The sequence below is a fragment of the Felis catus genome, chromosome A2, assembly GCF_018350175.1.
Source record: "Felis catus isolate Fca126 chromosome A2, F.catus_Fca126_mat1.0, whole genome shotgun sequence".
NCBI classification, from domain to species: Eukaryota; Metazoa; Chordata; class Mammalia; order Carnivora; family Felidae; genus Felis; species Felis catus.
The window spans coordinates 164005670-164031330 of record NC_058369.1 but is presented as its reverse complement, the minus strand read 5'-3'; the positions used below and the strand labels follow the sequence as shown (position 1 = coordinate 164031330).

At 42.7% G+C, this 25661-nt stretch overlaps 1 protein-coding gene and 2 long non-coding RNA genes across 5 annotated transcripts; 2 read left to right on the top strand and 1 right to left on the bottom strand.

The window, feature by feature from the left end:
• Nucleotides 1–2591: 2591 nt before the first annotated feature.
• GALNT11 (polypeptide N-acetylgalactosaminyltransferase 11) lies at nt 2592–24577 on the bottom strand. Of its 2 annotated transcripts, XM_006929523.5 has the most exons (11): nt 24283–24577; nt 23122–23245; nt 21512–21678; nt 18756–18881; nt 16593–16842; nt 11094–11211; nt 9651–9803; nt 7086–7304; nt 5508–5612; nt 3563–3700; nt 2592–3349 (listed from the first exon to the last, which is right to left on the bottom strand). In XM_006929523.5, exons 1-11 carry the CDS (start codon nt 24575–24577, stop codon nt 3218–3220), a joined length of 1827 nt encoding a protein of 608 aa, XP_006929585.2. In that variant the 3' UTR covers nt 2592–3217. The 2 variants fall into 2 exon arrangements, with proteins under 2 accessions (XP_006929585.2, XP_044908974.1); XM_045053039.1 differs by lacking the exons at nt 2592–3349; nt 3563–3700; nt 5508–5612; nt 7086–7304; nt 11094–11211 and having other exon boundaries at nt 9668–9803.
• Nucleotides 3696–6388, top strand: LOC111559561. The gene is made up of 2 exons (XR_002740664.2): nt 3696–4314; nt 5058–6388. It is a non-coding gene; the product is annotated as an uncharacterized LOC111559561 (long non-coding RNA).
• Nucleotides 16841–24593, top strand: LOC123384096. 2 transcript variants are annotated; one of them, XR_006594707.1, is made up of 2 exons: nt 16841–17073; nt 21359–24593. It is a non-coding gene; the product is annotated as an uncharacterized LOC123384096 (long non-coding RNA). The 2 variants fall into 2 exon arrangements; XR_006594708.1 differs by lacking the exon at nt 21359–24593 and adding an exon at nt 18469–18912.
• Nucleotides 24594–25661: the final 1068 nt, after the last annotated feature.

The following is a 25661-nucleotide window of genomic DNA, read 5'->3' as shown; positions in this document are numbered from 1 at the left end:
CCCTGGCCAACACTTGTTTCTTATGTTTTTGGATTAGCCATTCTGTCAGGTGTGAGGTGATATCTCACTGTGGTTTTGGTTTGCATTTCTCCGATGAGTGATGTTGAGCATCTTTTCATGTGTCTGTTGGACATTTGGATGTCTTCTTTAGAAAAATGTTCATGCCTTCTCATTTCTAATTCGATTGTTTTATGGATGTTGAGTTGTATCATCTTGGCTACTGACCCTTTATTGGATATGACATTTGTAAATATCTTCTCCATTCAGTAGGCTGCCTTTTGTTTCTTTTGCTATGCTGAAGACTTTTATTTTGATGTAGTCTCAATATTTTTACTTTTATTTCCCTTGCCTCAGGAAACCTATCTAGAAGAATATTGCTACGGCCAATGTCAGAGAAATTACTGTCTGTGGTCTCTTCAAGGATTTTTATAGTTTCAATTCTCACAATTAGGTCTTTAATCCATTTTGACTTATTTGTGTGTGGTGTAAGAGAGTGGTCCACTTTCATTGTTTTGCCTGTAGCTGTCCAGTTTTCCCAACACCACTTGTGAAAGAGACTGTCTTTATTCCTCCTTTGTCAAAGATTGACCATATAATTGTAGATTGATTTCTTTTTTTTTATTCTATTCCACTGATCTCTTTTTATGCCAGTACCGTACTATTTTAATTACTTGCACTTTGTATAGAACTTGAAATCTGGAATTGTGGTATCTTTGTTTTTCTTTTTCAAGATGCTTTGGCTATTTGAAGTCTTTTGTGGATCCATACAAATTTTAGGATTGTTTGTTCTAGCTCTGCGAAAAATGCTGTTGGTATTTTGATAGGGATTGTGTTCAATTTGTAGACTGCTTTATGTAGTATAGACATTTAGTCATCTTGAATTTCTTTCAGTGTTTTGTAGTTTTCAGAGTGCAAGTCTTTCACCTCTTTCGTTATGTTTATTTCTAGATGTCTTTTGGGGGCGGTGCAATTGTAAATGGGATTTCTTAATTTCTTTCCGTTTCATTATTAGTGTATAGGAATGCAACCAATTTTTGTAGTTTGCTTTTGTATCCTGTGACTTTACTGACTTCACTTAACAGTTCTAGTAGTTTTGTGGTGGAGTCTTTTGGGTTTTCTACGTAGAGTGTCATATCATCTGTAAATAGTTTTACTTACCAATTTGGATGCCTTTTATGTTGTCTAATTACTGTGGCTAGGATTTCCAGTACTACAGGGAATAAAAGTGGTCAAGAGTGGACACCCTTGTCTTGATACTGGCTGTGGGTTTTTCCACATATGTCTTTATTACATTGATGCATGTTCCCTCTAGACCTACTCCACACAGCGTTTTTATCACGAATGGATGTTTTACTTCGGTGCTTTTTCTGCATCTATTGAACATATGGTTTTAATCCTCTTATTGATGTGATGTATCACACTGATGGTTTTGCGAATATCGAACCCTCCTTGCATCCTGGGAATAAATCCCACTTGATCATGGTGTAGGATTTTTTAATGTATCATTGGATTTGGTTTGCTGATATTTGGTTGAGGAATTTTGCATTCATGTTGATCAGAGATCTTGGCCTACAGTTCCCTCTTTTGTGGTGTCTTTATCTGATTTTGGTATCAGCGTGATACTTCATAGAATGAATAGGATGGTTTTCCTTCCTCTATTTTTTGGAATAATTTGAGAAGAATAGGTATTTACTCTTTAAATGTTTGTTTTATAGGATTTACCTGTGAAGCCATCTGATCCTAAACTTTTGTTTCTTCGGCATTTTTTGATTACTGATTCAATTTCATGGAGGCTACGTAACAATGAACGGGGTCAACCAAGAAATCAAAAAAAAATCAAAAATTACACGCAAATGACTTTGAGATGAAGCAAAAGCTTAGAGGGAAGTTATACCAATACAGGCCTATCTCAAGAAGAAAAATCTCAAACAACCTCAACATACACCTAAAGAAGCCAGAAAAAGAATAAAAAAAACCCCAAACCCAGCAAAAGGAAGGGAATAAGATTAGAGCAGAAATAAAACAAACAGCTCAGTGAAACCATGAGCTGGTTCTTCAAGATCAATAAAATTGATAAACCTCTAGCCAGATTCATAAAAAGAGGACCCAAATAAAGAAATTCACTAATGAAAGAGGAGAAACCACCACCAACGCCACAGGAATTCAAACAACCGTAACATTATGAGAACCTACAGGCCAATAAATTAGACAACTCAGAAGAAATGGATAAAGGCAGGAATAGAAATTTTGAGCAGACCAGTTACCAGCAAAGAAATTGAATCAGTAATCTAAATTTATATTTCTAATTAAGATGTATCTTATGGGATCCTGACCTCTATAACCAACTGCCTATTTAACAACTCTTCCTGGATGATTCATAGGCAGGTTTAATGGAAACTATCCAAATTCACAGACATTCAACATCAAATTCACAGAGTTCAAGCTAAGGGATGGGGCCACTCTTGGGGTCAGGGCTGCGACCTTGCTTATTGGTTCATCAGCTGAACCAGCTATCCTGCTCACCGTGTGACACGTACACAGCACCACACGGACCAGAGACCCCAACCCAAGAAGAGCAGACAAGTCCCAGGTAAATCATCAAAAGAACCCTTTATTTTAAATGTAGATAGTACCATAGTTCATCAAAATAATTTATAACAGTTAACTGCCTCTTAAATATATAATCTTATAAATGAGGCCTTCTGAAGTTAAAAGCAATGTGGATTCAGTCTGTTTAAAATTATTTTAAGACATGATAATAGGAGTAAAAAAAAAAAATTTTCCTATGAAGTCCTTCTAAAAAAGGAAATCATGACAAGTTCCTGATCAGACAAACGCCATTCCATTATTCAAGGGATTAAAAAGAAGCATAAATAAAAGTTTGACATTTCTGTTCAATTTCCTGGGTTTGTCTTTCTGTACATACCTGACCCTTTATAGAGTTAAAATTGTATTCTAGTTTCTCACCATAAGCAAGAAATTCCTTAGCAGCTCAGAAAGGATGTTAATGTCTTGGTAAAACATACTTCCTCACTCCCTTGATGACCACTCTGGGCTCCAGTCTCTAGTGTATCTGCTGTCCCACCTTCTCAAAAATGGTTCTACTTAACTGGGAAATCAGTTCAGGGATTTTCTTGTACCAGCAACTTCTCAAGCCTCACGCCTTACAGAGGAGGCCGACGCTGATGGATTACCATATTCCGGCACAGGAGCCACTTTAACCTTCCAAACGCCACCACTGTGAAGAGGAGCCGTCACAGATCGCCATGGCGACGTAGCCTTTGTGACTCAGTGGGTCGACTGCTCTCAGACACTGTCCAACCGACACCTGGTACAGCCGGTTACTCCTCTGAAAACAAGGCAGCAAGAACACATCACCAGTTAGCTGCTTCACCCGAAGAGACGTACTGCCAGAACGGGGCAAAGTCCCAGAGATCCAGAAGCGAGGTGAAACATTCACGATCGTTTACTTACGCAGGGGACACCCCATCTGTCACGCTCCCTCCCTCAGCCCCTTCGGTCTCCTCGCACCCCCCCCACCCTCACTAAGCCACCTCCTCACCCCAAAGGTCCACTGCTGGGACCCTCCCGACCCGTGGCACTTCATGAGTCGGGGTGGGTCTGACGAGCGAGTTTCTGACACATCCAGGCAAAGGAGATTATTTAAAACCAACTCGTGCTCTTCGTTATAAATCCAGACCTAAAGAAGAAAATAAAAGATCACAACTCCAAGGTCTGCTTTGGATTTTCAAATGCAGCCAGCACAACAGGTCATGCGTATGTGGAAGAAGAATGGCATTGTCCCGTGCGGTCTCATAAAGCAGGGAAAGACCAGTGAACCCGGGTCACGTGGAGGCAGCGTCAGCGCGCAGCTATCTGAAAATGGAATGTGCGAACGGACACGGGAGAAGGAAGTTCGATCCCAGGAAGAAACGGTTCCGTTTTGTTAACTGGCCAAATTAACTGAAGACGGCAGACCTTTTCCAATTCTAGGATTTCACAGTTACACGGCGCCCTTCCTTCCTGGACGGCATGAGCACAGGAGGAGCCCCGCGAGCCCGCAGCGTGGCCTCCTGCGGACAGAGACAGGCCTCTACTGGGCTGTGCCCGCGCGCAGGAGCCGGTCCATCTCGTTGCCCTGTGGAAAATGGCACTCTGATCCCAGACCATGATGCCATTGGGACTGAGGTGACGATTTCACCTGAGGGCCCGGAAGCAGGGTTTTCTTCAGATGTGCAGATCCTTCAGGATTGTCTTCTTTATGGTCTCTCACGTTATTTTCAGGAACAAAGGCCTAAAGGTTGGCTGGACTGGGTAAGTGCGATGAGTAAGTTATTCTCCAACCTGCACCATCACTAAGTCCAAAAGGAATATATTTTCTTCTCTGAATAGTTGTACTCAATTAGTGTTCCTACCTCTAAGCCCAAAATGTATGTGTGCTCTCTATTAACAGGAAGCATTCTCTAAGTGCAACTTTCTGCAACGATGCTGATGTTTTATAATCTGTGTTGTCCAACAGGGGAGCCACATGTGGCTGGTGTGACCTAATTTTATTTCATTTTAATTAAAGAGCTACATGTGGCTCCTGGATACAGTCTTAGTACAAATCTGTGTGATCAAAATATAGTACGTTTTCTGGAACAAATCTGTGATGTCATCCTGCTGTGACCTAACCCCCTGAAGCATCACTGTAATTAAAGACTTCAGTGTCCACAACCCTGATGCCTCTCATACCCACACACAGCATAAAAACCCCTTTTAAATCCCGTTTTCCGGTGTGTACGACATCTTGGGAGAGTGTACATGAGCTCTCCTAGAAATGAAAGGTCTTGCGTGAACTTTCAAAGGGCACATGCTATCTAAAAAGCCCGATGTCCTTTTGGTCTTGAGTGACGCCATCCCTGCCACTCAAGTGGACAAGAAAGTCACTTCCCTGTGACCCATCTTGAGTGCGGCAGTCTTGAGACTGACTCTAAGACTATATTAGCCTGTTACCAGATCCAGAACAGCTCGAAATGACCGTTCCAAACTGACATAAGTCTTCTGCTTATTTTCAGGTCCACTTCAATACCACTGAAAGGGCGCACAGATTATGCGAATGACACGAAGATACTCTGTTGTGGTTTCCCTGAGGCACTACTAAAACGCAGGGAGGTTGGATTTCAGAGACAACACTACAGACCCATCCACCGCAGAGCTAATGTCCTCGCCCAGAAGGCAGGCGTGCTGCCTCGGCCCCTTCTGACCTTCACACACTTCTGTTTATCCTGTGTAACTGCAACGTACGAATAACGTTCCCGACGGTGACCGAGGGTAGGAAAAATGTACAAAGGAGACAAAAATAGTTACATTACGTGATCTCTACAGTCATTCCCAACTCCAACCATCTCATTTAAGAAAAGTCAGATTAAAATCTTCATGTCCACCCCTCCCTCCTCAGGCGTGACCTCGGGCAAGTGCCCTTCTGGGAAGGACACCTTCCAAGGACTGGCTGAGCCATCGCTCACCTGACCGGGGTCACTGTAGTCACACGCTTTAAGCACCACCAGGCCTCCTTTCTGACTCGGGCGGCCCTGGGCCACCAGACACTTGTTGGTCTGGAGGTGATAGAGCTGTAAAAGGAGAGATCGCTCTTGTCAGAAGATGCCTTAGATGCTAGATAAGGAGGTTTTAGATGAAATGCGAATCAATTACTCCAAAGGTATGAATTTCAAAGGTCCTAAGAAAATAAGCATTTTTTTATTCCTTAATTCTAGCTTCAGTAGTACATAAGGGTGTCACGGTAGACTTTAAGGTTAAAGGCAGTTTTAACAGTATATGCAGGCAATGCCAAGTAGAAATTCTAAAAACATAGGTTTACTAATCTATTCTAGGGGAGGAAGGAAATTAAAACCTCTCTGCCCTCAAGAACCTTCAAATGAAATCAAGGAAATAAGACTAAAGGTACCGACCAGACGGCACGTAACTGAATGAAATATACAGGCTAAACTGGAGGGAGACACAGATCGGGAACAGCACAGGGGAGACCCAGAAAAGCAGCAAAGAGTATGCAGTTTGGGTAAAGGGCTACAACTACATGGGCATACGCTGTGTTTTTACTTTAAAAACAAAAGGTGGTCTTGTTTTCATAAAGAGGACAAGGGGAAAGCTCTAGGCTTACTTTAACCACTGAGGAACAGTCAGCATCACGAAAGATCCTGACAAGTGCCTTCTTCTGAACACAAAAGAAGAGAAAACTGTGCAACAGAGTAGCTACACTTTCAGAAAGCAAATTCTAACAAATGATTCAGGAAAAAGGTATGACTTTACGGCTAGACCCCTAAACTTTAAAAGTGATGTAAAACTGTGAAGAAATTCCTTAAGAAATAAAAGAGAACAGGGGCGCCTGGGTGGCTCAGTCAGTTAAGCATCCGACTTCAGCTCAGGTCGTGATCTCACAGTTCATGAGTTCAAGCCCTGCGTCGGGCTCTGTGCTAACAGCTCGGAGCCTGGAGCCCGCTTCGGATTCTGGGTCTCCCACTCTCCCTCTCTGGCCCTTCCCTGCTTGCGATCTCTCTCTCTCTCAAAAAAGGGAGGAAGGAAAAAGAACTTCAAAAGAAACGTGGCCGCTCATGGGTGTTCCTGCGCAGCACATGGGTCCTTACACATTGGGTGTGAACTGGAGGGACGCGCCCCATCTCTCATTTGCTCTCCTGAGTCAGTTCCCGAGCTGCGGCCACAGAGCAGAGTGTGACCCCATTTCTCCTTTTCTTTTCTTTTGGGACTGGACTCTGCCCAGGGAGCTTTACACTCTCCTGTGGCTTTTATTTGCATACCGCATAGTCACATTGACGTCCACCCTCTCGGCAGCTAGCCTATCACTTTGAGAATCGTGTGCTCCTGAATGCTGGCAGGTGAAGGGTGTTAATGGTAACGGTGAAGACAGGAACATTCCTCAGGTCTCACTCCGAGCAGAGGAAGCTCCCACAGAAAGAACGCAATGGAAGCAAGCTAACGTCTATCACTAAAATGATACTTTCAGTCTAAAATGTCATTGGTCTTATCATACAACTTTGAATAAAACACTGATAAGATTACTTCCTTACCCTTCCACGCTGAAGGACTTTGGGACGTTTTGGCCCTCTGTTGATAAAAATGGGTTGTTGGGGTTTGGCATTGGGCCCAGATATCTGCATCTCTGGGTAAATATTATCCAAATACCATTTAAATGATTTACAGCCCAACTTCCTCCTCAGTTCAACACGCTCACTGATGTTTCCATAACTTTTGGTCCTCAGGTCAGGTCTTAAGGAAAAATACTGCTCCTGAATTTTAAAAAGAAAAACGAAAAATAAGGGAATGGCCTTTTTGTTTAAAATTAAGTAGTATCAATTGTACCTGAGTCTTAAAGAGCTGAAGTATTTTTCACGCTGGTGTTTTCTTCACGTTGCCAGAAGATGTCAACATGAAGTTATCAATTAGGTCCGTCGTTGATGGTAAGACATTTTAAACTCTAGGAAACGTCCGAACCTCAGAATTGGCAACACATGTAAAAACGTGATCCCAGAATCAAGGAAGCTGCACATGAGGGGGCAGTTCTCCGACTCTGTCAGGACTATGATCTTAATGATTACCAAAGACTCTGGGGAGGTTCGTGTGAGTTACATCTGCTCGTGTTTACCAGGAGAGACGTGAAAACATTTGTCAACTCTTTAAAAATAACTCATTACCTATGAACATAAACATGCTTTGAACAAGAAATTTAGTGAGAACAGTAACATTGCTTTACAGTTTTGCAAATCTTTTTAATGTCTGGCTAGAAAGAAGTCAGCTGAATTCTCAATTCTGCATTCAACCTGTTATTATATGTTGTCTGGTTAAATACATTTTTAAAAATAGGAGCATGTGAAAACATATAGTTTGAGATGGAGTATTTTAATAGCATTTTCAAAGAATTATGGCTATTCTTTTCTGATATTATACCAGAACTCTAGCCCTTCACATTCCACATCGTAGCTAACCTTTAAATTGTATCATTGAGCTTTCCTACTGTTGGGTTAAAATCTGCGGTCTTGCTCTGTGACTGGATCTTTTACCCATCCAAGATCTGCTTCCACTGGGTTGTGAAGTTCTTTCAAATAATGACAAATTTCAGTATTAAGAATTATATTCATAAATATTCCTAATCTCCTCAGAAAAGCGTTTAAGTACTGGAAGCAATTAAGCTCACAGGGGTGGATACAAGTTTTCCAAAACTGTAATTTTTCACCTGAAAGCTTGAATTTTATCATTGGCAACAAATGCTGTCTGTCGAAGTGAGAGGGTCAGTTGGTTCATTTTTGAGACTATCTGCCAAATATCCAAACAGAAATAACCATGGTTTGTGAGTCACTCTTTTCTCCATTTATGTAAAAGTGATCAGTCCAGCTCACAACTCGAACAGCTGCACACATTTTTCCTTGTCACAAGCACGGTGCTTCGGCGTGCAGTGAAAAGTGCTCTGTCCGCCACGTCTCGGCACTCCGAGCTTGCCAAGATTTAGTGGAATTTTTTGCACCACTCCACCGTTCCTGCACCATTGGCACAACGCCGACACGGTGAAAGGGGCAAGTCCCGTATTAATCTGACTGTGAAAACAGCTTCGGCCCAGCATCCTACTAGGAGGGCAGCCGGGATCTAGGTGGGTCTGAGGGCCACCAGGAGACAGTATGACTCCAAGCTGGTGACCGTGGAGAAGGAGCTCAGAGTCTAGAAGAGGGACAAGGGAGGAGACACGCGGTGTGATAGAGGCGTGACCAGGAGCCCGCACTTCCGGTCCCAAGCGGTGATCTGCTTGGTTCTCATTACCCCCACAGCACGTACCTCCATACCCCAAATGCACAGTGTCGTCACTGTGCATTCCCTCCGTCGTCACTGACTCCCCCAAACCTAACACGGAGCCTGGTATGGAGCAGATGCTCAAACGCCTGTTTACAAACAACTGTATGCAAGTATTCACAGCAGCACTTTTCACAACTCATGAAAGGATAAAACGTGGTGTCTTCGGCCAGGGAGTATTATTGGATTACAAAGAATGAAGTACCGACACATGGCGCGGTATGGATGAACCGGAAAACACCACGCTGAATAGGATGGTCACAAAAGGCCATGTCCTGTGGGGTTCCGTTTGTAGGAAGTGTCCAGAACAGGCACATCCAGAGAGTCAGGGGGTAGATTAGTGGTTGTCTAGGGCTGTGGGAGATTAGGGGGTGATAAAATGGTTTGTGAATTATTCCTCAGTAAATCCACGACCAAGGAAATAATCATCACAGCGTGTGCACAGCAGAAGAGAAAGTGGGAGGTACGATCCTGCATGTGCAGAGTTGAACGGGGAAGTGGCAGGACCGGCACACGAACCCCAAGGGGCAAAGAGAAGGAGTCACAGGAGAGGAACGAAGACACTGAAAAGAACACTTCTTCTGGTGTCGGCCAAATCTCCTTTTACAGGGTGGTCACTTGGAAAATTAAAAGAAGAGTGACAACAGCAAACGAGAGAGAAAAGAAATGTAGGGACAGAAGGCCCCGTGGTTGTCCCAACAGAAATGCGCCGGAGTGAAAAGGCAGGTAACCAGAGCCGCCCGCAGACGCACAGCCGCCCAGCCGAACCCTCCGACCGAACAACGTAACCTCACCTTGTATTCATCCAACCAGACGTGTGCCAGCCGCAAGGAGTTGTGCGTCATGGTGTCCTGGCCTTCAGGAGAGCCATACGGTCGCCTTTTTCGGAAAATGTGTCCGACTCTAGAGCACGGGATGATGAAGAGTTTACCTCCACACATCCAGATCTGGTCGGGGCAAAACATGTATTAATAGTTGCCTGCAACTGCTACGAAATCAATGTATGCATTTTCATGAAATTATCAGATAGGTGTTCATGCAACTTTGCAAGACGTCTTACAGAACTGTCAAAGAGTACCTTGAAAAACAACATGTCTTTAAGAAGAAACTCAATTCTAAAATGATGTAATATTCTTTTACTACCGTGTGTCTAAAATCACACTTACCATATACTTTGCTGTTTTAACAGATCAAGGAACTTGATCCTCAGGACTTAGGGAGAGAATGCTTACTGGCGGGTCCCCTTTCAGTTTACTGGTACTTTAATAACATGTATATACACACAAATAATGAAACATACAGAATAACTCCAGGTTAAGATTCAAAAGATCTTAGTTCTGGTCTAAATTTTGCCCTTGATTATCTGGGTATTTTAGTTTTTGTGGGACTCCATTAGTTTATCTCCAAAGTAAGAAGACTGAATTAATGATGTTATTCCTTTCATCTTTAAAATTCTAAAGATTATGTAGGAAAAACTGCCTTTTAAAAACATTCTGGCCAATACGTTGCAGAAAGACAAAAGGACACACGCACACGTACTATCTGGATGGGGATCCTGCCGTGGGGACTGGGCTGGGGACATCTGCAAGTTCAGAAGTCTGCGTGCTCGCTTTGCCCTCGTTCTGTCCTTTGCAAAGACTGCCTGACCCCACCTCCTCCAGTTCCCTGAGCCCCAGACCCCAACTATACCATCATCTCTCCAACTTTAGCAGCTGGAGAGGAGGACTGATTGTGCAAAATGAATTCCTTCCTCAGGTTGCAGGTAGTTGTATGTATGAGGCCTCCCACTAGCTACTTCTGAAAGTGGAATGCAGAGCTATTAAGCTATTAGTACTTTTCCTGGGAGATCTGGGGTGAACCAGGATGGTCTTAGCCAATCAGGGAAATCCGATCACGCTAAACATATATATATATATATATTAGGGTAGTAAATAAGGTTAGCAAATAAGATTAATAAACTGGCAACAAAACTCTAGATTAAATGCACATTTAGACATCTGAAATCATACCCATTCATCACAGCCTTCCCTTCTGAATTCTTATAAAATAAGGCTGCTTAAAAGCTTTCCACACCTTGAGTGGATATTCTCCAGATCACAGATTACGATAAAGTAGCATTCATTAAGGACAATTTGTTAACAAAGGTAATCAAAGAGAATTTACAGAAAATATGGGATTGTAGATGAAAATTATATTCTGCTGCACACAGAGTTAATAACTAGACATGAAAAAATTACCCGAAATGATATTTCTAAATTTTCTCCTCCCCAGATATCCATGCCACTGTCATACTGTCCAAGTTCATTGAAATAGTGTCTGTTCATGGCAAACAATCCTCCGGCCATTGTCGGTGACCTAGAAAAGGAAATAATTTCTGTACCAATTCTACAGACTCAATTAACTACTGGCTTTGTCTTAAAAAATTCAGTGTGCCTTTGGAACATCACTAACAAAAACAAGATGAACTATTATGAAGTGTTTTATCTAACATCAGGGAATGAGCTGGGCCACATAACTGAATTTTCTAGATTGCCAATGATATATACTACATATCTGGCAAATGAAGGCTGCTTTTCTAGGCAACAAAAGTACTTTTTAAATTATAACCACTGTTATTAGAAATACACCTGAAATGAATTCATTCCTTCTGACAGGCTCACAGAGCCACCGGGATAAAAGCCGGACTCCAGGGCCTGCCGGGGGAGACCAAACTCTGATCAAATGGCTTAGGCCAGTAGCTCTCAAACAGGACGATTTGTCCCCAGACATTTCATTAATGTCCGGAGACATTTTTAGCTGTCACAATGGGACGTGTGTGCGTGTGTGTGTGTGTGTGTGTGTGTGTGTGTGTGTGTCAGGGGCGGATTTCTACTGTCATCGGATGGGCTGAAACCAGGTATGCTGCCAGAGTTCCTAAAACGCACAACAGAGCACCCATCACACGGAAGTCTCTGGCCCAGGACTGAGTGTCAGGACTGAGTGTGAAGGAGGCTGGCCCTCAGAGAGACTCCTGCCCGCTTTCCAGCTGCGTCACTTCCGGTAACGGAGTTAAGGTGATGGTGGATTCTAGCATCCCAAGCTGCCTGCCAGAAGTGAAGCAAAATCTCTCTGCAGGGGGAAAACCATCCCAGGTAGGAATGTATTTCCATAATTTTTCATGACTAGGTCTGTCACCAAACAAAAGCAACCAAACAAACCACCAGGCAATCAGGAAGATTAATCACATCAAAGAAAAACAAGAGAAACAATCTACATCAGAGACAGATGTTCAGGGTTTTTTTTCTCTTTTAAAGTTTTTTTTAATGTTTATTTTTGAGACAGAGAGGACAGAACGTGAAGGGGGAGGGTCAGAGAGACAGGGAGACACAGAATCCGAAGCAGGCTCCAGGTTCTGAGCTGTCAGCACAGAGCCTGACATGAGGCTCGAACCCACAAACCGTGAGATCGTGACCTGAGCCGAAGTTGGATGCTCAACCCACTGAGCCACCCAGGCGCCCCTGTGTAGGGGTTTCGAATAATGTGATTCTCAGGCAGAGACTTTAAAATAACTGCTCAATACATTCAAGGGTAAAAGAATGCAGAATTTGGCAGGTGGATAGACACAGTCAAAAAAGAAACCAAACTTAGGCATATCTGAAAACGCTTCTGACCAAGAGAAGAAATTCCTCTGTCACTAAGACTTTGACACTAAGACTGCCGCTGGCTTCTCACCACAAACAGCGGAGGCCACGCGTTCTTGAGTAACCCCTTCAAAGTCTTAAAACAATCTATCCACCGACCTAGAACTGGGCACCCCATACAGTTACACCTCCAAGTACCGGGAGAATGAACACATTCTTACAAAAAGACAAGAGTAATCACCAGAAGGTCTGACCAAGGAAAGTACATTTAAAATGAAAATAATCCCAGGTGGGAGTTTGCAGATGGAGACAGAATAAAGAGTAACATAAAAAGGGAAATACATGGGCAAACCTAAATGAATAATGGTCACATAAAAAACGTCTTATACAGTTAAAATACACACACACACTCTTCAACAATATAACCTGAGGGGTATAAACTGGAGAATGAATATTCTGAGATCTTGCATCGTTTGAAATACCAATTTATGTCACACTTTGATAAATCAAGGATGTATGGTATCCTCTCTGGGGTAGTCACTAAAAGAACGGTATGTAAGAATGTATAACATCTAATAACAGGGTGGCAGCTGGGAACAGAATAATAAAAAATCCAAACTCAAGACCAAAAGAAAGAGAACAGGAAAAAAAAAAAAAAAAACAGATAGAATGCAAATAGTAGCATTGTAATCATAAACACAAAATACAAGTAATATTGAATGCAAGCAACTAAATTAAGGGAAGTTTTTCATGCTGGTTCAACAGCAAATCATAACATGGAAAAGCAACTACACGCTGCTTACAAGGGACACATCTAAATATAAGACCCTAGAAAGACTGACAACAAAAGGGAAGTTACACAATGTAAATATTAATCAAAACAAAGCTACAACAGTCATATTAATGTCACACTATGATGCAAAAGTTTTACTATTCTGAAAGTCTGGAACAAATGGGTTTCATTTACCAGAAGATTTAATAATTCTAAATGTTCATACATCCATTAAGACAGGCTCAAAATATATGAAGAAAACATATAAAGAACTACAAGGAGAAATAAATATACAATTGTAGTGGGAAACTTTAATATGCCATATATTTTTTTTTTTCAGTTTACTCATTTATTTTGAGAGAGACAAAGAGCACAAGCAGGAGAAGGGCAGAGAGAGAGACACGGAGAGAAAATCTCAAGTAGGCTCCACACTGTCAGCACAGAGCCCCATGTGGGGCTCAAACTCATGACCTGAGCTGAAATCAAGAGTTGGATGCTTAACCGACTGAGCTACCCAGGCGCCCCATAATATACCACATTTAATAACCGATATAACGTGTAAATTAAAAAATAAGTATAACAACCCTCATCACAGTGGGCACTGGGTAATGTACAGGTATGTTGAATTACTAAGCTGCGCACCTGAAACTAATATAATACTATATGTCAGCTACACTTCCATAAATTTTTTTAAACAAAGTATGGAATATTTGAATAATACAATAAACTCGACCAAACTAATACAGAATCCCATTTTTAACAACCAGAGAAAACATTTTCCAGGCACACAAGAAACATTTACAAAATTTACTCATGACTTAACCATAAAGCAAATCTCATCAATTTTCAAAGAGTTAAAATACAGAATATTTTTTGACCACGGTGTAATTAAGCCAGGAATATACAATTACAAAACCCACATATGTCTGGAAAATAATAAATGCAGTGCTAAATAACCTATGGCGCAGAGAAGACCTCACGATGAAAATATTTTAAAGTGAATGATAAAAAATGATATGTCATAATTTGCCAAACCTGTAAGAAAGTTTATCATCTTAAATACATGTATTAGAAAAGGAAAAGGGATGACAATTTTAAATCTAAACATCCAACCTAAGCAGTTTGCAACGCTGGTATCATAAAAGTGCAACAGCTCACGTTAGAAAGGGGAAGAAACTGGGGGAAAGTGGCACAAGGAGAAAGGGCCCTGATGTCCTCACTGCACAAGAAGGAGTGTCAGATGATGCTCTCAAAGTGAGCAAGTGACAGCTTTCTCCAAGCAATACGGTAACAAAAACCACACTCCGCAGCCGGGCGACAGAGAAGGCACTGAACGTAAATGAGCGGAATCTTCACTTTTCCCACAGAAAAGGATCTAAATCAGTTTGACAGTGAAGACAGGAGTACGTTCATCCATCGTCTAGAGTTAAAGAAGCAAGAAACAGAAGACCCAAAATAAAAATAGTTACAGGAACTGGCCTCTGGGGAGAAGGACCGGGAAGAGAGAGGAAAGGGTCATCAGCCACTCTTCATTCTAAGTGTACCATTTTGTTACTGAATACACGTCTTTGATGAAAAGTATTTAAAAAGGGGGGGGGGGATGCACCTGGGTGGCTCAGTCGGTGAAGCGTCCGACTTTGGCTCAGGTCATGATCTCGCGGTTCGTGAGTTCGAGCCCTGTGTCGGGCTCTGTGCTGATGGCTGGGAGCCTGGAGCCTGTTTCGGATTCTGTGTCTCCCTCTCTCTCTGTCCCTCCCCCACTCATACTCTGTCTCTCTCTATATCAAAATTAAATAAACATTAAAAAAATTTTTAAAGTATTAAAAAAAAAAAAGATGAAAACCAATGGTGATAAAGAGGAAGAAACAGGCAAAAACTGGCAAGTGCACCAACACTGAGGACACACGGCAGCCAGGGCTCCGTCATCTCGCTCTGCGCAAGCTTCACCTTCTCCCAAAGAACAGCACGGACAGTCCGAAAGGACAGGACAAGGCGGAGGGACCACTACCGTGTGCCTCCGACCACAGGACGTGAGGTTGCAGAGACCGGAAACACTGAGGGACGTCCCCAGACGCAGCCCTGCTCCTGACAGAGGGGAGGGTGGGTCGCACCGACCCCTGGTCTCACTGAAATCAGCAAGACGTGGACCAGATTGTCATGCAAAGCCTGAGGGACAAGACGACCACACTCTGCCACAAGACCGCACCAGGCCCCTGTTTATTTTTGACAGAGAGAGAGGCAGAGCATGAGCAGGGGAAGGGCAGAGAGAGAGAGAGAGAGAGAGAGGGAGACGCAGAATCTGAAACAGGCTCCGGGCTCCGAGCTGTCAGCACAGAGCCCGACGCGGGGCTCGAACCCACAGACCGCGAGATCATGACCTGAGCTGAAGTCGGATGCTCAACTGACTGAGCCACCCACGAGCCCCCACACAGGAATTTTTTCAAGCAATGTTGAGCAAAAGAAGCAAGACAAAATGAGTCCAATGGCTTCATTTTATATGAAGTCCCTGAACAGGCAAATCACCACACTGTACTGTTCAGGGGCGCACACAGACGTGGTGAAAAGTAAAGGAAAGCGAGGAAATGATTACCAGGGACCAGGTCAGGGTGATGACCCATCTAGGGGCGGGGGCTGTGGACCGGAACAGGAGTCCAGAGGGCAGCCGGTTGCTGTCTGTGGACCCGGGTGACAGCACAGGCGTTCAGATCACAGCCATTCATTAAGTCGTGTGCACAGTACGCCTATTTGCGTGTGTACTTCTTACCTACGCCATTTTTCCACAGGAAGAAAACCCAAACCATAGGTCCAAAGACATTAAAAAGCAGAAACCCAGACAAACCTCTGAAGTCTACACGAGAAATTTATAACAGAAAACAAGGAATAACATATAAGCAGATGTGTAATACTGAGAATATGAAGGGGAACTGGAAACAATTCACACGCTGCGACCTGCGACGGTGCAGCAGGAATCCACCCTAAAGATCCTAATTACAGAAACAGCTTCTACGGCTAACGCTCTTCCCAGCGCCACACACACGAGCAGAGACCCGAAGGCAAGTAGACGACACAGGGAACTGCGATAATCAACATGCAAACGGGGCGCGCCGCTCGAGTGTGCCACACGGTTACGCCCAGGACTGCCGATCCTACTCGTCTGCCTCGCTAGGTTGGAAACCCTAAGCCACCCATCTTCCCTTAGCAGCGGGCGCGACGTACGAAATTCGGGAAGCACTCAAGTTTGTAACGCTTCCGCTCCCTGCAAAGAAGGGATTACCTGTAAAATATTTTTTCCTCTTTGGAAGAAGCACCGATAGGAGTTTTCGAATCTGCAGAAGGAGTCTCACCTGATGGGTGCGGTGGCTCCTTCCGGTCCCCCGAGCTCAGAAAGGGGCACGAGGTCCCACTTGAAGTGCAGCCCCCAGTTGAACCCTCCGCGCACGACGGGGGACGAGCTGTAGGCGAGCGTGTCCGCACTGATGATGTCAATGACGGGGCACACGACGGTCCGCGGGTCCTCCCGGATGGCGGCCAGCAGGGGCTGCAGCCACAGCACGTTCACCTCGCAGTGGCTGTCCAGGAACACCAGGACCTCTCCTGAGGGGGCAAACGACAGGCGGCCGCTTGGAGCATGCGACGTGCAATACAACCGGCCGCCCTCCAGCCCCACGGCTACACCCGCCCTCTGCTGCAGGCGGGGGGAGGAGCTGGTCGCGAGCCGGGCCTGAAGCCACTGCTGTGAGTGTGGAACGCGTGCAAACACACTCACTCTCCTCGGTGACGAGATTCCAAGTCTCACGGGACCAATTCTGTTCTCCGGACAGAAAGGTAAGGAGTGTGGTGCAAGGACAGTGGCCCTTTGTGTGTGGATGTTTTTATTACAATTACTGTAATCAAACTACCTCTAAACGTAGGGTACATTTCCTTGCCTCAGTCAACGGAGGACAGAGAACGTATTTTCACTGGTGACTCGGAAACGTGACTGCAATTATCAGTGACTGCCACGACAGTGACACGGGCTCCCTTCTCCCTTGAGGTCACCACTCAGCTGCCACATTCTCATTCCTGTTTGTTTCCCGTCTTTCCAATTCCCCAACCTTGTTGGCTGAAGTGGCCCTCATGAGCCGATGGGATAGCCTTTCTTCTAGTTAGTAAAATAAAAACCATAAAGATTTTTATCCTGCATTTTTAACTTGATGCAAGAGGCATACAGGGAACGTAGGAGATGTCGCTACGAGGGAATGCCCCCCGCCCCCAAAGTTCCAGAATTCTCAAATTACCTTCATGGTTTTGTTTGTTTGCTTTTTGGCCTTATCCATGCAACTACCTGCAATATTATATATATATAACATCTTAAAACTGATTCATTTAACTTAAATAAATTAATTTTAACGGGAAAATTTTATCAAGATCACTAACCTTACAGAGGTAACCCCCCCACACACACACAAAAATATAACGGAACCGATACAGTGTAACTGAGGACTAACCAGATCTATTTTCTGCTGAAGACTAAACACCTGTTCTTTCTTTTTAAAAGGGGAGATTAGTATATGCTAGAAAGGTTTTAAAGATATATCAGTAAAATGGAGGCTTTATCTCTGATGGAATCAGAAGGACTGAGAGGGAATTTTGAAGAAGGTACCTTTAGAGTTTTGTAAGTTGCTTTTTATTTATTTTTATTCTTTAAAGATTTTATTCTTAAATTTTTTTTTCAACGTTTATTTATTTTTGGGACAGAGAGAGACAGAGCATGAATGGGGGAGGGGCAGAGAGAGAGGGAGACACAGAATCGGAAACAGGCTCCAGCCTCTGAGCCATCAGCCCAGAGCCTGACGTGGGGCTCGAACTCACGGACTGCAAGATCGTGACCTGGCTGAAGTCGGACGCTTAACCGACTGCGCCACCCAGGCGCCCCAAAGATTTTATTCTTAAGTAATCTCCATACCCAATGTGGAGTTGGAACTTACAACCCCAGAGATCAAGAGTTGTATACTCTACTGACTGAGCCAGCCAAGGGCCCCTGTAAGTCAGTTTTTAATATTATAGCCCATTTCTCCAAGGAAAACCATGATGCCCTATCACCAGCGGTATGTATTCATAGTAAGGAAGCACTGGCACAATTCAAACCAAACAGTCTGGGTACACGTAGTTTAAATGTTGTATTAAAAAAAAAATACAGAAGCTCAGTTACAATTTTTCTTGGACTCTTCTCTATGGAAGTTAAACAACACCCAAACCTACGTGAGGAGCAGAGCAGTAATTCACAGTAGGGGCCCCCAAGGAAACAGATCGGCTTGGACTCCAGAGCCCCCCTCCGTGGCGTCTGCGTCTGGGGACAGCAGGGGTTGGCGTTACGAAGAGGCCCTTCCCAAAGCGAACGAGCTTCGTCTCTCCTGACAGTGTCCATTTAAGAGACTCACTTTTCAACTGATCTCTGCAGAATGAGGCTCCAAGGACAAAGCCCTTGTCGCTCAACACCCACCGAGAAGAGTGGCAGGAAGCTGTACCTGTAGCATGGGCCGCTCCGATCATCCTTCCTCGAATCAGTCCCTCACGCTTTGTGTTTCTTATTACTTTAATTTTTCCAGGGAGGTATTTTTGGACATATTCTTCTAGTTCTCCTTTCAAATCATCTGAAAATAAAGAGCCCATAGTAAAACCACATGAGACATGTACAAAGACAGTTTTTTATAGCTACTCTAAAATTGCACCTGGTACTTGCAACAACAGATTATCAAGTAAATATTACAGAACCTTCTGCTGCTTTATTTTAAAAAAGCATGGCAGCTTATCTCCTGAGGAAGAGAAAGGAAAACGTCAGAACAGTTAGTCAGAACAGTTACCTTGTAGACTTACTTGTATTTCCACCGCAACTAACACAATGCTTTGCATAAAGGTCTGAAATGAGTACCTGCAGTGAATCAATTTTCAGCTGACTACACATAAATCAGGTTTAAAACAAAACCAAAAAATGAGATACAAATGTCTTTTGTTTGAACGTAATTTATTAGCTATTATTCCATTTCAGAATAGTCGACACAACTTCTACTGCCCCTACCAAAAATTATATAACAATAAACATGTCCTTTTACTAATTTAGCACCTTCCAAGTGCACTAAATAACTTTTATACATTCTAGCTCATTCACCTTTCAATTTCATAACTTCAAAGATCATCTAAGAAGTAATTCTTTCCGTTGTTAGTAGATAAAACCATTGTAAGTTAGCATGAATTTTTGCTTTTAGATAAAATAGCTACAAACTGAAAAACCACAAATTTAAACAAAATATCGACACCATCAATTCTCCAATTGAGTATTTAGCCAACATCCTGTTTGGTCCAGACTCACGTTCTTGCTCTTTTAATCATTCATTTTTGAAATTAAGTTTTGTTTTCTATTAACCTTCCTAAATTTTCTCCTGTGCTATTTGAGTATTTTTACCAAGGTTTAAGTAGTTTGCTCCCATTGGGCTCAGTGTACCTTTCCTCACTTTGTATATTTAACTGGTAGACCAATTCTGCTGTTGGTAAGAGGTGCTTAATAAACACTGGAGTAATGAAAAATATGTAACTGGCATACAATTTATTAATATACCTCTGCAGCTTGCCGTAATGAACAGAAGGTTTGGAGCTACGTGGACTAGAGGTTTAATTTCAACTCTACCACGTAACGGCTATGGGACCTTGACCAAATTACTTAACATTTCCTCCTCTATAAAACGAGGACATAACCTCTCTCAAGGTAGCTGAGAGCCGAATGAGTAGCGTAAATAAAAAGCCTTCCATCCTGGGGCGCCTGGGGGGCTCAGTCGGTTAAGCGTGGACTCTTGATTTGGCCTCAGGTCGTGATCTCACAGTTTTGAGATCCAGCCCTGTGCTGTTACCGCGGAGTAGGCTTGGGATTCTTTCCCTCTCTCTCCGTCCCTCCCCTACTCGTGTGCATGCACACACGCACTCTCTCTCAAAATAAATAAACAAACATTAAAAAAAAATGAGTAAGTCACAGAGATGAAAAGTACAGCAGAGGGAATATAGGCAATAATATTGTGATAACATCGTACAGTGACCGACGGGACTGCACTTTCTGTGGTGATCACTGCGTAATGTACAGAACTGTTTAATCAATATGTAGTTCAACGAAAACTAACATAACACTAAAATTTATTATACTTCAATAAGAAATTTAAAAAAGAAAAGTGTGTAATATACATACTGAATCATAAAACACTGGCATTCAGGGATCATCTAAGAGCTATCACAAAGCAATCACTTTTATCTGGGGACGGTCGGTGTAACAGACTTATTAGATAAATATAAGCCAAGGCATTATGCTGAGTGAAAAAAGCCCATCTCGAAAGGTCACAAACTGCACGATTCTATTTATGTAACAATTCTTGAAATGGCAAAATCACACAGACAGAAACAAAATCACAGAGATTAGGGGTGCCAGGGATCAGGGATGGAGTGGGTCGAGGAGGTGGGTGGTGTGAATATTAAAAGCTAGCATGAGGGAGATCTTTGTGGTCAGGGAGTTGTCTGTATCTTGATCGCAGCGGTGGTTCCAGGAACCTACACAGGGGATAAAATGACACAGAACTGCGTACACACACTGTGCCAAGGACAAATTCCTGGTTTGGATGTTGGGCCAGCGTTACGTTAGAAATAACCAATGGGGGAAATGGGAGGAATGGGGGGGAAGAGGTAACAGACCTCTTTGTAACTTGCTGTTACTAATCTATAGTTATTCTGAAATAGAACAATTTTTTAAAAAGATAAGCCAAGGGGGGCACCTGGGTGGTTCAGTCGGTTAAACATCCGACTTCAGCTCAGGTCATGATCTCGCAGCTTGTGATTCGAGCCCCACATCAGGCTCTGTGCTGACAACTCAAAATCTGGAGCCCGCTTTAGATTCTGTGACTCCCTCTCTCTCTGCCCCTCCCCCACTCATTCTCTTTCTCTCTCTCTCTCTCTCTCTCTCTCTCTCAAAAGTAAATAAACATTAAAAAAAATTTGCTTAAAGATAAGCCAAGGGAAAAATTTCAAGGGCCAAACTTATATGGCACAGTCTGAAAAAGATCCCAAAGACAATGTTGTTTCCTCTAATCGACAGACATTATTTGTTGCTGACCCCACTGCCACTCTGCGGACGAGGGTCCTGTCCACCACCTATCCTGACAGTCAGCTCCACTGATGCTCACGCTGGTGCTCACACGGCCACGATCAACAGCCCAGATCCCATGGCATCAACTGCAACAGCCCTTACCAAAGTCACTGTCATCATCCACAAGGATGATTTCATGAAGGAGCTGGGCTGGCGTGCGGTCTAGAACGCTGTGCACCGTACGAAGCAAGGCAGACAAGGCTTCATTGTAGAAACAGATAACGACACTGGCGACTGGCAGGTCCGCGGGGTAAGACTTGTCTTTACATCTGTAAAGGCATGTATGAGAAAAGGCGACATCTTAGGAGGTTCAAATGTTTTAGGTCGTTATTCACTCAACATTAACTGCCCCTGTTCAGCCTCTTTCCTACATTGTAATGACAGTTTTTTAAAAACCACTGAAGAACACATCACGTGTCTTACTCAAGAGGTTTACATTTCAGTAATTCCTCCCTCCAATACCTGCTACTCCGCTTATTTTTAGGTCAATATTTAAAAAATGATTTTTTTTTCTTTTTTGGTACAGAGTTTACATAAAAACGTGTTATTTGTATGAAATCACTATAGGTTTTTAATGCAGCACTCATAAGCTAATGATCAGCTTCTCCACGATAAACATTCAAAAGAAAATAATATAAAACTTTGTTTCTGAAAACTATTTTTTGCCCAACTTTAGAAAAACACTTGAGCAAACCAGGAGACATAAATCAGGATAACAGAAAAGCTTCTATCGAGCAACTATGTGATGAAAAGGGTTGGGTGGCTTTAAGCAACAATCATAAAAAACCACCAGCTTACAGAATAAAATCTAGAATTCCCTGTCCTTTCGTGCGGCATACAAGCCTTCTCGCATCTGGGCCCTGGCTACCCCCGGCCTCCTGTGTTCTTCTGCTACAGCCACAGTGACTGCTGTCAGTGCCTTTCCAAGCAGTGTACCAACTCCATCTGTCTGCCATGCAAGGGAGGTGTCCCCAGGCACGGGAGGTGTCTCCCAGGCCCGGGAGGTGTCCCCAAGCACGGGAGGTGTCCCCACGCACGGGAGGTGTCCCTTGTACACTGCTCATCTCAATGAGGCCTTCCCTGACCGCTCTGGTTTGGGGGTCCCCACTTCACCAATTCCTACCACAGCCCTCATTTACCACCGCAATTACTCAATTCCTTATCTAACTCCCCTGCTAGATCCTAAGCCCTGTGATCCAGGGACGGCACCTTACTCTGCTTATTCCCAAACCTAATACAGTGTCTAGAAAACAAAGGTGTTCAAAAAGGTCTATGGATGGGCTGGCCAACCACATGAATGAAAAGCCTTTGAAGCAACAAAGATAATGAAGACAGAAAAGTGAGATGATGAATAAAATTCTTCACTGATTTTTGATCCCTTTACCACAAATCCAATAAATAAACATCGAAAACAAACTTATGCTCAGAAGGTTATCTAATTATATGCGGTTAGTACCTCCCTGCTTTTCCCTAGGATTTTAAGTTTCAAGGGAGCAGCAAGCCGTGGAAGGCTGTTAGTACAATCTCAGCCCACGGGGCTTCAAGGCCGGCGGAGCGGAAATCTGTCCTAAGTGGTCTAGTGTCCTGAATACCGAAGTCTAACTGCAAAGTATCAACACCGTCCCCGTGACTTACGACGCTGCCACTAACAGCACCGCGTCATTAAAACGCAGGCGCACACACTAGCGAGAAGCGAGAAACGAGAAACGTACGCGGCGTTCCTGGTGTCGGGCACATCTCTGCGGTAGCCCAAGCGGTTACTGATGAGCATGTTGAAGGCGTGTCTCTGATAGCCCAAGTCTCTCAACTCCTGATCACGTTCATCAAAAATCATGCCTGCAAAGTTTTACCAAAATGGCGGTAAATACGTAAAGAAGCTAGAAACTTTCCTGTTAATGCTTTTAAAAGGCCTATACAGCAGTCTGAAAGTCTATTTTATGAAAATTGAGGTATTAGTTTCCATTTCCTCCTGTCATTTTAAATACTTTCAACTGCATGTATTAGAAAATCATGAAGTCCTAGAAACAGATTTTATTTCTTTGAAACTATGATCAAATGAAAAAAGAATCTATTTTAACCTTTCCTTTATTAATTGTGGATCTTTCAATCTCTCAAAATCTCTTTTACTCCTAACATTACTTATTATTTGAGATTTCTAAGGACAAGATTAAAGTTCTTTCTTTGTTAAGTTTTAACGGTAACCAAAATGGCTCATTTATCCCTTAAAATAAAACTGCTAAAACCAGGACTCCAGAATTACAGTGTGCAAAAGACATATACAGTAGATTCTCACTTCCAGATTGAACAGAATATAACTTCTGAAGAAAAAAGTTTCCCTTTTATACTAAGATTTTATAAACTCCTATATTTAATATACTCCAGCATCTTAACAATTCTTATAAGTAGAAATCTTATTAGATATAAGTAATCTCAGCTTACCTCTAAACCCAATGGTTTATGTTCTGTTTTAATTAACTCTGCCTTTCAAAATATGTTATATATAGTCAAGTTACCTTTCAACCATTTCTTTCCCTTATTAAATAATGCTAACAATTAAAATCCTCCCCCATAGGTTCCATTTTCTTTCCAGTCACTTAATTTTTCTTTCTTTCTTTTCTTTGTTTTCTACTCTGGACCTTATTACTTTCTCCCAAGTCCTCATAAAATATTGAAGTCAGAAACAGTAAATTAGAATATAACTCCCCACTGAGTCTGCAAAATCCTAGAACCTCAACGAGTTCATTAACAAAATAAATTGGTGGGTGAAAATGACCCATTTCTAATCCCCTCTGCAACACATGACTCGAAGAACCGAGCTTAAAGCTCCAATGATTAAATACTCTGACATGCTACTAGAAGTCGAACACACTTACCCAATTCAGAAGAGAATTTCGTGTTGCCTTTTTCTGGATCTTCAACATGATTATCTATCATGTCATCAATTCTGTTTACTTTGAACTGTGACTCTAACACTCGACTTGGGCCTCGAGTGAAACGGGGATAGAATTTTTTGGGAAAAGGGCCATGGGGCCCGGACCCCTTGATGGGCACATTCTTAAGTGGCTGAGTCACTTCACTGAAGTTGAAATAAATAAAAAGCAAAACCGTCCAGGTCGCAGATGTGAAAAGGCATCCGTAACAGAAATATCGAGCTGTGACACTTCCCATTATAGACCTAACATCGCTGAAGGGTCATCTTCAATCTCCTGAAAGAGAAGAGCGGCTATGTTAGACCCTTCGGGACATTTGTGAATCATCTACCAAGTTCACAGCCACTGTCTGCTAAATAACCAAGTAGAACTTCTCAACTATTTACTTAGGACCCCTGTGCATGCCGTCAGCAAAGACTCAAATGTGAGAAGATACATGGATGGCGCTGAACGAAAACTAGAAGGGTTCGACAATTAAAACCACAGGCCAATGTGTCAGTGCCTGGAAAACCAATAGCAGTAAAACAGCTACTTGTTTATTTGCCCACGTTAAAGGATATTTTACCTTTGCTCTGGATTGCTTTCAGTGTGGTAATTTTTTTCAGGTTCTGGCTTTTCATGAGGAAAATGCAAGTACCTCATGTATCATGACAGTCTAAAGTCCCTTTGCACCGTAAAATTATAGGACTCTTTTAACCTAAGGCTCTTAAAATCTGTTATTCAAAATAAGCAACCTGAAGAAAACAGTTCTATTCCCAAAGATTGCACCTGCCCTAATGCCTATACTAGACTCAACAGTTCCAGTTCAACTTATTACTGAAAGCAGAAGCTTTAATCTATAGCTTTGATAATAAGCTTCCTGGTGAACTCTGATGCACAGCCAGATGTGGGAACCGATGGTGTAATGAAAAGACAAGATTAAGTTCTAGTCCCCTTCTGTCCCATACTGGCTATGCAACTTGAACAAATCACCAAATTTTCTTAGCCTTCTTTTCATCAACTGTATTCAAGTCAATACTACAATCTACCTTACCTGATTCTTAGAATAAAATAAAATACTTAGAATTACATAAGATATGTAAAGTATCAGGTACAGTGATTAACACACAAAACAGTGATTTGCGGTGGATGGAGAGAACCAGAGACTGTAGCTAGCTTTTGTTTCATTTGTTCACTGTATTTCCTTCACTTAGCACAAGCAATGGCACGTAGCAGCTGCTGAATGATACTAGAGAATGAAGGAATAGAGCACAAATTCAACAATGTTAACTTCTCCCTCCTCCTCATTAGGTCTAATAGGTAATATGAATGGTATACGTGAC